This window comes from Heterocephalus glaber, unplaced genomic scaffold, assembly GCF_053883595.1.
Source record: "Heterocephalus glaber isolate CG9 unplaced genomic scaffold, H.glaber_assembly_v1.0 deba00001497, whole genome shotgun sequence".
NCBI classification, from domain to species: domain Eukaryota; kingdom Metazoa; phylum Chordata; class Mammalia; order Rodentia; family Bathyergidae; genus Heterocephalus; species Heterocephalus glaber.
In genome coordinates this window covers 19,672,948-19,690,259 of record NW_028258320.1, presented here as the reverse complement: position 1 = coordinate 19,690,259, position 17,312 = coordinate 19,672,948, and the positions used below count along the sequence as shown (strand labels likewise).

The 17,312-nt window shown below is 39.6% G+C and overlaps 1 protein-coding gene across 2 annotated transcripts in view; it reads right to left on the bottom strand.

Moving 5' to 3' along the window:
• Positions 1–17,312, bottom strand: part of Dnajc12 (DnaJ heat shock protein family (Hsp40) member C12) — a 51,241-nt gene that overhangs the window by 5,610 nt on the left and 28,319 nt on the right. The window contains exons 3-4 of one of the 2 annotated variants that reach the window (XM_004846144.4): positions 11,930–12,069; positions 1,615–1,819 (exon numbers count right to left, since the gene is read on the bottom strand). In XM_004846144.4, coding sequence (XP_004846201.1) covers positions 1,615–1,819; positions 11,930–12,069 — 345 coding nt within the window. Of the gene's footprint in view, positions 1–1,614; positions 1,820–11,929; positions 12,314–17,312 lie in introns of both variants that reach the window. The other variant, XM_087184806.1, reaches the window with a different exon arrangement.

The window sequence follows — 17,312 nt, the reverse complement described above, 5'->3', positions numbered from 1 at the left end:
CAACTATGTAAAAGTTCTCCCCAAAGAGAAATTTGAAGTGACCATTTCTATAAAGGCTTCATTCACCACAAGCTATCTAATTATCTTCTTTCCAAACAAGTGTTCAAGAATGTTCAGGAACCTTCTACTTAAAGGCCAAATTCTAATGGGGTACTGCATCACAACCCTGAGAATCAACAAATAAGAACTTGAAGGACAGTTAAAGTGTATGTGCACAAAACACCTAAACTATTGGCAGCAGGATGGACAGACAGACCAGGAAATAATAGCAGCCAACATTTACCCAAAGCCTGTGCAACAATTAATCCTGATATGTCAGCTTCAGTGGATTAAGAAACACCTAGAAAAAAAAAAAGAAAAAAAGAAACACCTAGCAGCCAGGGATTTAGCTCAGTGGTGCCACCGCCTGCCTTGCAAGCACAAGGTCCCAAGTTCGATCCCCAGTACCAAAAAAAAAGAAACACCTAGCAGATTAGTGGAGCACACTCCTGTGTGAGGGTGGGTTATGGAAGTGTGCCCTTTGTACTCTGTATGGTCCCTCAATTGTTCCTCTCAGATTTCCTGGCCTCCATGAACTAAGCAGCTTTGCTCTACCCTTCCACCATGATGTCTCTGCCTTGGAGCTAGCCAATCATGGACGAGAACTAAGAGCAAATTAACCCCCCTCCAAATTGTGGGTGCTATATATCATGTCTCAGCAAAAAGAAAGCCGACAAATACAGCCTGCTATAGGCAAATCAATCACTATGCCAAGCATTTTGATTGAATCTCCCCATTTAATCCTCATGGTAACTCTGTGAGAAGATCATTATTATTATGCCCATTTTATAGAGGAGGAAACTGAGGTCTAGAGAATTAGATAACTTTTGCTAAGTGATACAGATAATAAGTACTACAGCTAGGTTGTGAACTCAGGTGGTGAAGCTTGGGACCCAGGAGTTGAATTTCTCTTAACACCCTCCTTCAGTGGACCTATAAATGATTCAGACTGACTACAGAGCTACTTCCATATGAGGAGTCACCGCAGGATAGTGCAGTGTCTTCGACACAGACTCTGAGGCCACATTGCCTTGGTTCAAACCCCTGCCATGCCACAGCTAAGCTGTATTAGCCTTGAGCAAACTATTCGACCTTTCTAGGTGTTCATCACTTGTAAAATGAGATTACTGATAGTAGTATCAATCTTCCAAGTTTCTAGTGAGGGCTTAAAAAGTTAATATATGCAAAATTTAAATTAAATGAGGTAATAATGTAAAGTCATATATATAAAGATTGTCTCTGCACATAGCAAACATTCAGTAAATGTTAGCTAGTGCTGTTTCAGTAAAGCAAAAGATAGTCTGAGAAACATCACAGGTTTCCCTTTGGAGTAACGTATTCTCCACTTTCTGTGTTAATGGTGATACAGAATCCTCCTGTTTTAGCCTCCAGAGTAGCTAGAGTTACAAGTTTGTACCACCTCTCCCAGCTGCTCAGAAGCTTTTAAGATGCTAAACCAATCTTAGGTTTGACACTACTGTGCAAATTGGAGAAGGTTGCAAATAAACACAATATGAAGTGAAGTCTTTAGTTTCAGACCTTCTCTATTCTGCAAAGCTGTATGACATGACTTACTTGGAGAATCTGGATTTTGTGGATAGACAGACTTCTCAAGGGACTCAGATTTCTTTTGCTCCATTTTCTCTGTGGCTGGACCCAGTGTCTCTTCCTTTATTTCTCTTTGCTCATTCCATTCCTCATTTTTAATCTTCTTGGTATGGGTCTGGTCAGATTCTTCCAGCATCAGGTCTTTCTTATCTCTGACAGCCCAGTGCATTGACTAATTTAAAGTAAACACACAAATATTAAACCAAACTGTATGGTTTCTACATTTAAAGTTCAATATGTATAACACCTAATATAACATCATAGTGCTAAATATAATATTGGACTTGACTATTAACCAGATATTCATCAATTAATCCAGATATTGATTAATCCAAAAATTAACTGATTAATTAATCATCACTAATTTGGAAAACTAATGTCATATCATGGTACAGACCAAAAAGGCAAGCACTAGAGAGATTCAAAAAATGAGGTGGTTCCTCAGAAAGCTAAACACAGGGCCAGGGATTTAGTTCAGTGGCACAGCACCTGCCTGGCAAGCACAAGGTCCTGAGTTTGACCCCCAGTACCAAAAAAAAAGAAAGAAAGAAAGAAAGAAAGAAAGAAAGAAAGAAAGAAAGCTAAACACAGAATCGTTGTATGACCCAGCAATTCCATTTATAGATATATACCCAAAATAACTGAAAACGGGTCTTCAAAGAAAAACTTGTACACAAATTTTCATAGGGGCACTGTTCAAAAGCCAAAAGGAGAAACAACCCAAACATTCATCAACTAATGAACAGATAACAAAAATGTGCTTAAAGAAAAAGAAAACAGGCATGGTGGTGCATGCCTGTAACCCAGGACTCTGAGTGGCTGAGGCAGGAGAATTATAAGTTCAAGCACAGCCTTGGCAAGTCAGTGATGTAGCATGACCTTGTTTCAAAATAAAAAAGTAAAAATGACTGGGCATATAGCTCAATGCAGAGGTCCTGGGTTTAATCCCAGTACCACAAAAAATGTGACATATACATATATGTGTGTGTACAATGAAACATTATTTATTCATAAAAATCAATGAGGTACTGATACATGCTACAACTTGGATGAGCCCTGAAAACATACTAAGTGAAAAAAGCCAGATCAAAAACGGTCACATATTTCATTATTTCACCTAATAAAATATCCATAATAGACAATCCATAGAGATAGAAAACAATTAGTTGTAATCAGGGGTTAGGGGAAAAGGAAATAGGGAATGATTGTTAATGGATTTCTTTTTGGAGTGATGAAAAGTTCTGTTATAGAAAGTAGCAATAGATGAGTAATATTGTGAATATAGTTAATACTGGTGAATTGTGTACTTCAGAAGGGTTAGAATGGTGAATTTTATTTTATGTGTATTTTACTACAAAAAAATTAAATAAGGCTGTGTATGCTTTGATCCTTGTCAGAGATTAAACTACTATTATAATTATCACTACTGTAACTATTATAATTACTTACTATGAATAGTGGCCCTAATTTTAAATGGATTCACTTTTGGTGAATTTTTTCAATCCAGTTATCCTCAGATAACAAAAATTTTCTAAATATTGCATTTCCCTTTGTTCCCTTAAAAGGATAATGTAACAGTGTATGTGTATATTATATGGAGGATTTCTAAAGAGAAACACAAGAGAGGGAAGTAGACATGGGGGTTGGAATAAAGATAATTTTTTTTTTTGGTACAGGGATCGAACTCAGAAACTTGCACTTGCAAGGCAGGCGGTGGCACCACTGAGCTAAATCTCCAGCCCTAGATTCATTTTTATTACGTATCTTATTGTATTGGTTTATTACATATCTTATTGTATTTGGTTTTTTCACAATAGTGTGTTAATTCTATTACATCTTCATTTTTTTTTTTGGTACCAGGGATCGAACTCAGGTCCTTGTGCTTACAGGGCAGGAGGCAGAACCACTGAGCTAAATTCCCAGCCCAATTCTATTACATCTTTATAATTTAAAAAATCAAGATCTATACATCAATGGTATTGGTCATTATCTGTGGACTTCTGGTATAACTTTAATATTTACACAAAAGGAACCAAGTCCTTGAAAGCTGTCCCTAGAAACCTGATATCCAAGAACTGTGTATAAGATGATTAGTGGTGATTCTTTGCCTGGTGATTTAATTGTCCACGTAACTCTGGCTGCTTATGGCAGGGTAATGAGGGAGAGGGGTCAGAAAGAAATGGGTCTTTGAATACAAAAGTTGCTAGGACTACTAGATACTGGGAAACAAAGTTACAAGACAGAGGTACTTTGTAAATACCCATTTATTTGTTTGTTTGTTTGTTTGTTTGTTTTTGGTACCGGGGATCAAACTCAGGACCTTTCACTTTTCAGGCAGCCAGCAGAACCACTGAGTTAAATCCCCCGCCCTGTATATACCCTTTTGTATCTTTGTATCTTTTTCACTTTTTGTCTTGATGTGTGTTTCCCATTAAAATTTTTAAATGGGAGGGGGTGTGCTAGGAAAATGACTCAGCGATAGAGCATTTGCCTGGTCTGCATGAGGCTCTGGGTTCAATCCTCACCATTGGGGGAAAAAAAGTTGTGGATGGATGGATGAGTGAGATGGATGGATGGATGGATGGATGGATGGATGGACACAGTAATATAAAGACAAAGATATTACAAGGTTTTTAGGTCAAGAATATTTCAAGTAGAATGGCCCTGGAATAAACCAAAATAGTGAACATAACTGATTCTTGAAACCTCATTTTAATGTTGTGGGAGGCTATTCCTGAAGTACTAACAGTGTGATACTACTTGTTAAGAAAAACCCAAGGGAAATCATGTATCACATGTTTGAGAAGTTTAAAGCCCAGAGTAAAAAAATTTTTTCTGATATCTGAAGTATTGCTTTTCTGTGCTGCAGAGAGAGAGAGACAGAGAAAGGATACCAAAACAAAACACTGATTTTCTAAAGTCCAAAGCTTACTGAATAAGCTCAGAAATTGTGACATTTAAAAACTGTGCCAAGCTAAAACTTGGAAACAACACAAATGCCCGTGAACTGGAGACTAGATCAAGAAAATGTGGTTTTTTTATAAAATGGAGTACTACTCAGCCATCAAGAATGAGAAATTAGAGACATGTATTGCTAAATGGATGCACATTGAGGCGATGCTCTTAAGTGAAATAAACAGGACACATGTGTAAATACCAAATAGTTTCTCTAGTGTGAGAAACTAAAAGTGTAAATAAGGACTAAAAGGTATAATAGGGAATGTGAAATAGGAAGAAAAGGGACAAAGGGGAGGGGGAAGTAGGAGGGGTAGGGGAAAGGAAAGAAAGGAATGGAATTAATGTGTGAAAACGAAAAAATGGAAACAAAGTCTTTGTAAATAGGGAGGGATGGAGGGGTTGAAGGGAGGGCAGAGGAAGGGGGAAAAAATAAGAACCAAGAGAGTATGTAAAGGTGCATATCTCCAATGATGAATGTCATTATGTTGTACACCTAAAATGTGCCAATAAAAGGAAATTAAAAAAAAAAACTGTGCCACGGACTCCAGGAGGAGCTGCCATCTCTGCTACCCATGTGCCCCATGACTTAAGGGCACTTCACTTTTCATCTCAGCACATTTCTTTGCTGAAAAGTCTGAACCATCTTATAATACAGAGTAGAAGAGGCACCACAATTTCTTACCATCTGTCTTAGGAACACTAGCATTGGCCTCACAAGCAGGACCAAGGACCTCACCAAGAAGAAAGGGAAAGCAGGAAGGGGTGAGAGGCCTTCTGAGAATCTTTTAAATAAATTTGTTCAGCATGATCTTTTAATAAGATATACTGAGATAGATGAGGGCTCAGTGGTACAGAGTTTGCCTAACAAGCCTGGGCCCTGGGTTCAATTCCCTGAGAAAGAAATAAAGAAAGAGAGAGACAGAGACAGAGGGACAGAAAGAGAGAGACAGAGAGAGAGAGAGAGAAAAGAAAGAAGTTTCAAAATAGATATATATGTAAATATATGCATATAGTATGGATATAGATACAAATATACACATATGGACTGGAAAACAATGTAGCCCTTTATACATCCTAAAACATAAGCATATCCAAGGCCTCTGCTCTAATCCAATCGAAGAAGTCACTTAATTGTGCCTTCAACTTTTTTCCCAACTACAAAGAAGCATCATCCTGAATGCTTTCCCCAAATACATCCAATCCACAGTGATCAAGCCAATTACCCCAATATCTAAGAACTACTCTGTTAAGCACTTATTCTGTGTAATCAGCTCTCAGACAATGGTGGCCGGGGTGGGGGCACTAAAAGGAAGTGCAAGATAATGTTAACCATAGTTATGCCTACCACAAAATTATTTTATTATCACATTTTCCAAGTTTCCTATGAGAAGATTATTTATTCTTTAACTTTATAGTTTTATTAGTACATATTTGCCATACATATTGATCACATTCATCCTAGGGAATTTATACCTGTACATGATATAACTTGATTCCTTTTTTTCCTCCCCTCCCTTCAATTGAGATTATTTATGCATATATGTACACAACTAGAAAAAATAGCTTTTAAAAATGAGATGAGGCTATAATTGCAAATATATATATATATGAGTGCTACCAATATGCATGCTGGGATGGTTACAAAGTAAACACTTCACAGCCATTTGCGAAACTGTAAATGCAGGTGTTGTGCATTTCTCTGTAGGTTCTATTTCTAAATAAGAATGTTCATTTTAAAAAGAGGCAATGGCCTCAACCAATGTAAAAAAATAATCTGGCTTTTGTTTGGATGGGCTTGCTGTTGTATTTTGGTTTTCTGCATGTGCATGGAATAGAAAAGACTGGCCAGTGGCTTCCTCTGGAGAGGGAGAAGGATATTAGGAAGGTTAATGAAAACAAAGAGTAAAAAAAACTCAATAATTTAGGGCCCAGAAAGCTGAAAATGTGAACTGTAAGCATCACAAGTTGGCCAAGTGGCCTTACATGATATTTCTCTCCTGAAATCAAAGTGCTATGGTCTGCCTTAGACAAGCAATGAGGATTAATGACTCACAATAAATGGTTTGAAAGCCCCCAGTGAAAAGATAGTCTGAGGTGAGTAAATCAGAATAAAATATTTTATCGTCAGACTTCTGTATCTGCTGATCCCAGTTACGCAAATATGCAGGAGAAAAATCCAAACTGTACCTAACCTCATATACAGGTGCTCCTCATGCTTTGCAGTTCAATCACAGGTTGAATGCAAGAGCGACGCTGAGCAGCCTGGTGTGTCAGCTTGCAAATCACTCACTTCTGTGTTCACAGAGTGCACTCAGCTACACGAGGGGACTGGATGCACAGAACAACATTCAACATCAAACAAACTAGTCTGTGGTGGAGTGATTCATTTCAATAGAATGAGCGTCAGTAAAAATATCAAACACAGACTAAAAAGGAGACTAGGAAAGGGGTAGTCTGTACAACAAAAGAATGAACGGCACAAGGCAGAAAGTCAGTTTGTGCATGAAGTGAACTAACGCATGGCAGAAACCAAGCTCAGGTGCACAGGCCACTACTCCTGAAGTCTGTGAAACTGCTATCTGGTTTTTCCACCTTCATAATTAACTTGTTTACCAGCTTTCCTTAATGAGCCTCTCCCTCTCTCTCTCCCCCTCCCCTTCCCTCAGAAGCCATTCTCTAACATTTGGACCTTGGTCAACACTGGCAAATAATTTTGTTTTTATCTATAAGCCATTAAACATAGGAACAAATAGGAAAAAAGAAGCAGGTGACTCAGATGTGCCATAGCTCAGCTGAATAACTATACAAAATTGACCAGTTACTTCCATCCTGGATCTCCATGAGAGAAGTTTTAATTTGCCTGAGTGATTTCTGGCCTGCTTTTGGAAAATGTCCAATTAAGACAGATTGCCTTTCGAACAGACCCAGAAGGTGCTGAATTGCACACTGTTTCCCATCTGGCTGGAGAAACTGCTCAGGTGGACATAGTAGGAAGCTTCCTTGGTAGTGTCTGGCCAACTGGACTCATCCCAAATACCTCACCCACCGGAAACCCAGACACAATCAATAGACAAGTAAGTCTACATAGGGTGATAGGAAGCCCCCAAAAAGCCCTACCACAATCAATTTGTCAAACAGTTCACTAAGGTGTGTTTCTATTGGCTCTTTATAACATTTATAGCAATTGATGTGACATCAAACATTTTTATCAGCTTATGACATTTGTCTTAGAGCTTCACTTTGACTGTGGCTTTGCTGTAACCATGTTCCAGCAGCCCTCCTGATACCATTCTGCCATATATTTTGGAGCCAGAAGGAGAGCCAGCCATACCCAGGATGGCAAAGACTAATTTCTCTACATTCTTGGAGATAGAAAGGTCTCTGTTTTCAAGGTGTCCCAGGATTCCAAAGGCCTGGATTACTGAAACTATCCCACGTTCTTGCTTTCAACCAACACATGTCTAAATGTACATTTCTGGTATGTTCATTGACCTGGGTGAATTCTTATAATATCTTACAAATGAAACTTTTGGAAGGAGCTTCCAGAAAAAGAGAAATAAATAGCTAGTGAAGTGACAAGGACTTGTGAGGGAGTCACTTGTGTCACCCTAAAACTGTGGCTCACTGGAAGCATTCTCCCCAAGGAGAGCTCTGAGATAAGAGCTCGTGTGCAGTGCTGCAAGGGTACACTGTGATTTGTCCTGCCATTAGGTTGGGATTCGTATGCCCTCAACCAATGTTTCCTTCCAGGGGGATTATACTGCTTAAATAAAAAGCAGAAACACAAGATCAGTGACGTGAAAGGAAGAGATTTGATGAGATTTAAGAATTATAAATGTGCAGGGCAAATGAACATGCAGGTGTGTTTTAGACAAATGTCATCAGAAATTCAATTCCTAAAGTTACCACCATTTCGCTGTCAGAATGGCATCTGTACTATAACTAATCCCAAAACTAAAGGTGATGTTTATCTACAAAAAGATAGACAATGCTTTATCCCCTGATGAACAACACTAGGTAGGATAATTGTTACTGATTTCACCAAAGTATGAATGTAAAAGGATAAACAAATGAAATATACACAGTGAGAAAACAACAATTTAAATGTTACAAAGAAGCTAGGTGTGGTGGCCAGCACCTGTAGTATGATCACTCAGGAAGCTGAAGCAGAAGGATCACTTTTAGGATTAGAAAAGAAAGGAAAGAGAAGAAAATTACAGAAAGCAGAAAGTCTACTGAATGCTATACAGATTCTGTTACGGTTTATATCTGGATGTTTCCCCAAAGTCTCATGTGCTCAGAGGTGATAGCTTGTGGAAGGTGATTGGATTATGGGGCTCTATAGCTGGCTTGCTGTTGGGAGGCAGGACCTGGTCAGAAGGGGAGTCTCTGAGGACCTGATCTGGAAGGGCCTATCTCACTCCCCGGCTCCTCCCTTTAGGCACTCTGCTTCCTGACTACCATCATGTGAGCGGCTTTCTCGCCACCACACTTCTCTGCCGTGCCACCCTGCCTTGGAGCCAGCAGACCATGGACTGCACCATGAGCCCATACAAACCTCTCCTTCAAGGTGTGGGTATCAGGTATTGTGTCTCAGCGATGAGGAAAGTGGCTAAGACAGATCCAGTGAAACAGTATAAGGGATTCAAAGTCTACTGAGGAAGAAAAACAAAAGAAGTCAGAAACAGTCAGAAGCAACAAAGAAGACTGGGTGAGGAAAAAAATCATCGCTGATTTTAAAGCAGAGAGATATGCATCTCATCATTTTTGTACCACTAATAAAAATAAATCTGAAGTGAAATGCTAGCCCAGCATATTACTTCAACTTTGCTGACAACACAGATGATGAAGCCAGTAAGACCTAAATGTAATTATTGTAAGATCTCGAACAGTCATAGCTAAGCTAAACTCAAAGCAAAAATGATGTGTTTGGAGACAGGAAATTAGTATTAAAAGGCAAGACACTGGCAATACAAATTAAAGCAGGGATTTTGAGAAGTTTTTTTTTATCCATAGTTAACTTGATATTAGCTGTCAAAAATTAAGTGACAGAGTTGAGTGGATCATCAAGAAAAAATGGGTTATAAATCAGAAGGCAAAGGGTCACTAATTCAGTTGCAGTTACACTGTATCGTACTGAGGGGACTACAAATTGCAGAGCTGGTGGGATAATGTTTATTTAGCTAGTGCCAGCAAGAGAATTATAGATATACACAGTGAAAAAGAAAAGAGACATATTGCTGAATATGTGAAGTCAGGTCCATATTTTTTGAAAAAGTTCCTGTAGTTACTTGGTACATATATTCAATAATCACATGTGCCTTAGTCACTTTCCCATAGCTGGGACAAAATACCCAATACCTGCAATTTAAAGGAGAGGTTTATTTTGGTTCACAGTTTCAGTCCATGGCTGGCTGGCTCCAAGGCAGAAATGACATGGTGGAAGGGCTTGGTGGAGGACAGAGGCATGGTGGGAAGGCATGGTGGAGGACAGCTGCTCAACCCAGGGCAGCCAGGAAGAAGAGAAAATTGAGAGGAACCAGGTACAGGAATACACCCTTCCAGGTCATGCCTCAAGTGACCCACTGAACAGCACATTTAGCTAAACCCACCCTTGGATGGATCCGCTGATGTGTACAGCACCAGGATCCAATCACCTTCCAACCACATGAGGCTTTGGAGGACATTACAGATCTAAACCATAACAATACGCTCAGTACCTCATAAATAATTAACCCACCCTAAACAAATCCATATGAGTACACACTTCATTCAAAAATGAGATGAAGAAACCAGTTTACATTGTATGATGAGCGGCTTTAAACATATACTTTGAGAGTCTTGCACTGGTCTTCCTATTATTTTAAAGATCATCCCTCAGTATCACAGGTCTTTTATAAACAAGCTCTACAAGTCTTCTTAAAATAAAAATTGTGAAGAAGGAAGTCTAAATGTACACTGAAAGGTAAGGATGTGAATCACTTTATAGACTAATCCTAACAAGTGTCCCTGAAAATTTGCCTGGAAGGTGGGAGTCTCAGGTCACAAAACAATGTTTAATGAAAAGAATCTGGGTAATAAATAATGCCTAAGATAATAGAAACCTTTATAATTATATTTCTCTATAATATATAAAAATTGATGTAAACAAAGTAATTAAAGTGATTTATTTGTTTATTGGGGTGCTGAGGATTGGACCAAGGAATTTGCTTAGTATGTGCTCTACCACTGAGCTAAATCACAGACCTTTTCATTTTTTATTTTTTCCAGGACTGGGTATTGAACCCAAGGCCTCAACTGAGCTATATCCCTGGCCCTTTTTTATTTTTTTTATTTTTTTATTTTGAGACAGAATTTTGCTAAGTCACTAAGTTGCTCAGCCTTGGCTCAAAATTGTGATCCTCTTGCCTTGGCCCAGAGTGCTGCAATTATGGGGTTATTCCACCATAGCCCACCAAGGGCTCACCCTTGACCCTTATGATGATTTTTTTGTTTTTGTGTTTGTTTTGAGGCAGCTCTCACTATGTAGTTCAGACTGGCCTTGAACTCACTATGTGGCCCAGACTGGCCTCGAACATGTGGGAATCCTCCTGCCTCAGCCTCCCGAGTGCTGGGATTATAGTTGTACACCACCACGCCTTGCCATAATGATGATTTTCATATGTAGTTTTTCAATGGCATGAATAATGGTTTTAAAAGCCCAACAATTTTTTCACCAGAGTGTACAACAGAAAAAATTTACAGCTTTCTTCAATTAATTAGACTTTTTTTTAGTGGATTTACAAGTCTTGATAAAAGAACAAACCGATATGAACAAGGAAAAGATGGAAGCTGGTCATGGTGGCACACGACTGTAATCCCAACATTCAGGAGGTTGAGGCAGGAGAAAAGATCGAGGTCAGCCTAAGCTACATACTGAGTTCAAGGCCAGCCTGAACTGCACAGCGAGACCCCGTCTCAAAAAAACCAGCCAGGGATTTAGCTCAGTGGTTCCACCGCTTGCCTCGTAAGCACCAAGTCCCGATTTTGATCCCCGGTACCAAATAAATGAATAAAGTGAGATGTAAATGGTAATAGGGAGTGTAGCTACTAAAACCAACAGGCTAACAGACTGAAAAATATAATCACAGCCTTTTCTGACACTGAGTCGTCACCTCTGCTCTGAGTTTTCTCTCCCCAGATTTTGCGAGCGCTGAGTCCTACCCAGACTCTACCAACTTCTTGGCCTTTTCCATCCCACTTCCTGTTGGGTCTCAAATCCGTGAGTCCGACCCATGGGCAGCCTGAGCCTCAGCCGCTCACATCCTCCCCAGGAGATACCCACCGTCTTCACCGAGTCAGTCAGAGCTTCCCACTGAAGGAACGGCACCGATATCTGGCTCCTTCGCCAGTGGTCATAGCGGGCGCGGCTCTCTTTACTGGTCAGAGTCTCCTTTGCCTTCTGCAGTTTCTGAAAAGTCTCCACTGGAAAACAAGTCATGACATGAGCACCTCTCTGCTGCAGGGTTATTCTAAACTCCAAAACCATCAAACAGATCTCCGTAGAACCATGACCCTGCCATTTGCCAGCTACGCGAACTCGGGCCGGTTTACCCAGCTGAGCTTTAGTTTCCTCGTGTGCAAAGTGTGTCTCGGCGACAAGGGCCTGACCCAAGTTCATCGGCTCCCGTACTTGGCCATGGTGATGGGCCAGGCGCTGTTTGAGGTGCTGAGGATATAGAGGCAAAAGACAGACACTATTAGCGGGAGAGACGGAAATTTACAAACACTGGGAAACACATTTTTGTCTACCAGGAAGAAAACTACCTTTTCTACTGCTAGTTATGAGGCAGGGTAGTGACCAAGCAAGGGACACGATATAAGCAAAGACTCTAAGGCAGGAAGAAGCAGAGTGATTGAGAAGAGGGTGAAACAGAGGAGGCTGGAGGACACTGGGCGGGGAAGAAGGGTGAGGGATGGGGCTGCACATGGACAAGGTCCCAGTCGTCCAGAGTCTTCAAGGTCAAGGTGAGAACTCCAGTCTTTTTTTTGTCATTAGAGGCATGGGAAACTTTGGGTACATTAAATAACATTGTAGGCTCTCATAAGTGGCAGCATGGTCACTGATCTGTCTGCTCAGGTTACATGGAATGGAAGCCTCTCCTGGCCCTATTGCAAACACTTCCCCAGTCTCTTCTGCACCCCAGGGAAGTCAGACTTCCTGTACAGCAGGACACAAGCTCAACATGTAAAAAGCAATTGTGTATCTGCACATGAGAAATAAACAATCTGAGACTGAAATGAAGGACACAATTCTGTTCTATAACAACATCCAAGGACCGGGGATTTGGCTCAGTGGTTCCACTGCCTGCCTCGCAAGCACAAGGTCCCGAGTTCAATCCCCGGTACTCCTCCCCCCCAAAAAAGATAACACAACATCCAAAAGAATAAAATACTTAGGAAAAAATTTTTAACAAAAGAAGTGCAAGACATACACTGAAAACTACACTATATTTTGAAAGAAATTTAAAAAACAAAAAAATGGACAATATATCATGTCCCTATATTAGAAGACTCAGTATTGTTAAAATGGTGATACTCCCCAAACTGATCTGCAGAAGCTTGATCAAAATCCCAGCTGTTTTTTGTGCAGAAATTGACAAACTGGTTCTAAAATCCTAAAATATGTGAATGAAGGGAGCCCAGAATACCCAAAACAATCTTGAAAAATTGAACAAAATTGGAGTACTTATACTTCTTAGCCAATAAGTACATGAAAACATGCTCAACATCATTAGAGAAACATAAATCATTCTGTAGTAATAAAAAGAGATAATAACAAGTACTAATTAGGATGTGGAAACAATTGGACAAGAGAAAGAAATAAAAGGAATAAAGACAGGAAAGGAAGAAGTTAAACTGTCATTATTGGCTGATGATATGATACTCTACATAGCAGACCCAAAATACTCCTCCAAAAGACTTCTACACTTAATTAACAGATTCAGTAGAATAGCTGGATACAACGTCAACACTCAAAAATCAATATCTTTCTTGTACACAAATAACAGACCCACTGAGAGAGAAATTAGGAAAACAATTCCTTTTATAATAGCATCCAAAAAAAATGAAATATCTAGGAATCAATCTAATGAAGGAAGCAAAAGACCTCTACATTGAGAACGACATCACTCTGAAAAAAGAGATCGAAGAGGATATAAGAAAATGGAAAGACATCCCGTTCCTGGGTAGGAAGTACCAATAAAGTGAAAATGGCCATACTTCCAAAACTGCTATACAGATTCAATGCAATCCCGATTGAAATCCCAACAGCATATTTCACAGAACTAAGGAAAACAATCCAAAAGTTCATCTGGAACCAGAAGAGACCTAGAATAGCAAAAGCAATTCTAGGCAACAGAGTCACGGCAGAGGGTATCACAATTCCTAACTTGAAACTGTACTACAAAGCCACTGTGATAAAAACAGCATGGCAAAGAAACAGACCCAAGGATCAGTGGGATAGATTAGAAGATGCAGAAACAACTCCAGACATACTCAGCTACCTCATCTTTGACAAAGGAGCCAATCATCCTCACTAAAGGAAAGATAGCCTCTTTAATAAATGGTGTTGGAAAAACTGGAATTTATCTTGCCAAAGATTAAAACTAGACCCCTATCTTTCACTATGCACTAAACTAAAATTGAAGTGGATTAAAGATACAAATATTAAAACAGAAACACTAAATTTGCTGGAAGCTAGGTAGAACTCTCAAAGACATTGGCCTAGGTAAAGACTTTATGAACAAATCCTCAGTAGCATGGGAACTAGCACAAAGAATCAACAACTGGGATCTCATCTTATTAAAAAGCTTCTGCACTGCAAGAGAAACCACCAACAGAGCTAACAGACAACCTACAATGTGGGAAAAAAATTTTTACCAGCTGTTCCTCAGACAAAGGACTACTATCTAGAATCTATAAAGAACTTCAAAAAATCAGACCTCCCAAATTTAAAGACCCAATCCAAAAATGGGCATCTGAAATGAACAGACATTTCTCAGACAAAGAAGTAGAAATAGCTAATAAAGGGCTGGGGATTTAGCTCAGTAGTTCTGCTGCCTGCCTTGCCAGCACAAGGACCCAAGTTCGATCCCTGGTACCAAAAAGAAAAAAAAAGAAATACCTAATAAACATATGAAAAAGTGCTCAATATCACTGGTCATTCGAGAGATGGAAATGAAAACAATGCTGAGATTCCACCTTGCCCCAAAAAGAATGGCTGCTATCAAGAAATCAACCAATAACAAATGCTGCCAGGGTTGTGGGGAGAAAGGAACCCTTCTCCATTGTTGGTGGGAGTGCAGACTGGTGCAACCACTGTGGAAATCAATATGGATACACCTCAGAAAACTAGGATTAGGGGCCAGTGATTTAGCTCAGTGGTTCCACTGCCTGCCTCGCAAGCGCAAGGACCTGAGTTTGATCCCCAGTACCAAAAAAAAGAAAACTAGGATTAGAGGTTCCATTTGACCCAGCTATTCTTCTGCTGGGGTATCTTCCCAAAAGAATTAAAAGAATCATACCGCAGTGATATATGCACACCCATGTTCATAGCGGCACAGTTTGTAATAGCTAAAACTTGGAAACAGCCCAATTGCCCATCAAATGGAGATTGGATAAAGATGTGGTTTTTTTATAAAATGGAATACTACTCAGCCATAAAAAACAAGAAACTAGAGACATTTATAGTTAAATGGATGCACATTGAGGCCATACTCTTAAGTGAAATAAGTAGGACATGGAAAAGTTAGAACCCTCCTGTATGACAGACTGAAATTTAAAATGGTATAGCCAGTTTGAAAAACACTTTAGCAGTTTCTCAAAATGTTAAACAGAGTTACCATATGACCAAACAGCTTTAAGGTATTTATGATGAGAACTGAAAACATTTGTCACAAAAACACTTGTATATGAGAGCAGCATTCTTTTTTGGGGGGTTACCGATGATCAAACTCGGGACCTTGCACTTGCAAGGCAGGTGGCAGAACCACTGAGCTAAATCCCCAGCCCAGCATTCTTCATAATAGTCAAAAGTTGGGAACAACCCAAATGTCCATCAAGTGATAAATGGATAAACAAAGTGTGGTATATCCATGCAAAAGAGGTATCATTGGGTTTTACGAAAGAATGAAATATTGATATATGCTACAACATGAATGAGCTCTGAAAACATTACATTAAATGAAAAAGCCCAGTCACAAAAGGCTACATGCTGTATGATTCCACTTGTTTGAAATATTTAAAATAGGCAACTGTATAGCAACAGAAAGAGGATTAGTTGTTGCCAGAGGCCGGGCAGGCAGGAATGAGAAATGACTGCTAATAAATTGGAGGTTTCTTGTAGTGATGAAATGTTCTGAAATTAGCAAAGTGATGGTTGCACAATATTGTGAATATTCTAATATTTAATATGCTTTACATGATGAGTTTTATAGTATATGAATTATGTTTCAATAAGGTGTTTTTTAAAACTGTCTCTAGGCTCCTAGGGCCAAGAAGTGAGCCTGTCCCAACACCCGGAAGGAAGCTCCCCCACTGCCATCCCAGGCTCCTAGGGAAGTGAAGCTCAGCCAGTCCCAGCACCTGGAATGAAGTTCCCCGCTGCCATCCCAAGCTCCTAGGGCAGAGAAGGTGAGCCGCATGGGCGCCAGAAGCACCCCACCCCACCCCCGTGGAAATGAGAAGACACATAAACAAGCCACAAAAACAGACTTCCAGATCACCTACAGCAACCCCAAAGGGAAACAAGATGGAACACTCTGATACTCAACCACCTGGACTCTCTGAACTGGCAACAAAAGAAGATCTGGGAAAAATGAAATCAGAAATAATTACTCAGATAACAGCAAAGATTGTGCTCATGGTGCAAGACATGATTAATAAATCTAGAGAGGACATAGATTAAAAAAATAGAGGATCTGAGGAACATGATGGAATCCCAACATTGGAAACAAATGGAATCCATAAAACAGATACAAAGAGATTTCCAAGAGAATAAAAACTCCATCGAAAGTCTGCGCAGCAGAATGAACCAATGTGAGGATAGAATTTCACCTATAGAAGATAAGATTGCAATTAGTGAGGAGGAAAAGAAAAATTGCTTTAAAATTGTAAGGGAACATGAGAAATCAATCCAGCAGCCGCTAGACGATGCAAAGAATAACAACATAAGACTGATTGGAGTCAATAAAGAAAGAGGAGAGAGTGCAGATGACATAAAAAACACTCTTCACAGAAGTGATGGCAGAAAACTTCCCAAGGAGGGGAAAAGAACTTGACATACAGATAAGTGAGGCATAGAGGACTCCAGCTAACCTTAATCAAAAAAAATCTACACATAGGCATATAATAGTTAGGATTCCAGAAATCCAACAGAAGAATAAAATTCTACAAGCAGTGAGAGAAAAGAAACAAATCACATACAAAGGAAAGCCCATCAGAATCACAGCAGACTTCTCAATGCAAACCCTCAAGGCAAGAAGAGCTTGGAGTGATGTATTTCAAGCCCTAAAGGAAAACTGCCTCCAACCCAGATTGATGCACCCTGCAAAACTATCTTTCAAAATGGATGGAGAAATAAGATACTTTCATGATAAAGAGCACCTCAGGAACTTCATGAATACCAAACAGGCACTCCAAAAAATTTTAGACAATACCCTAGGGAA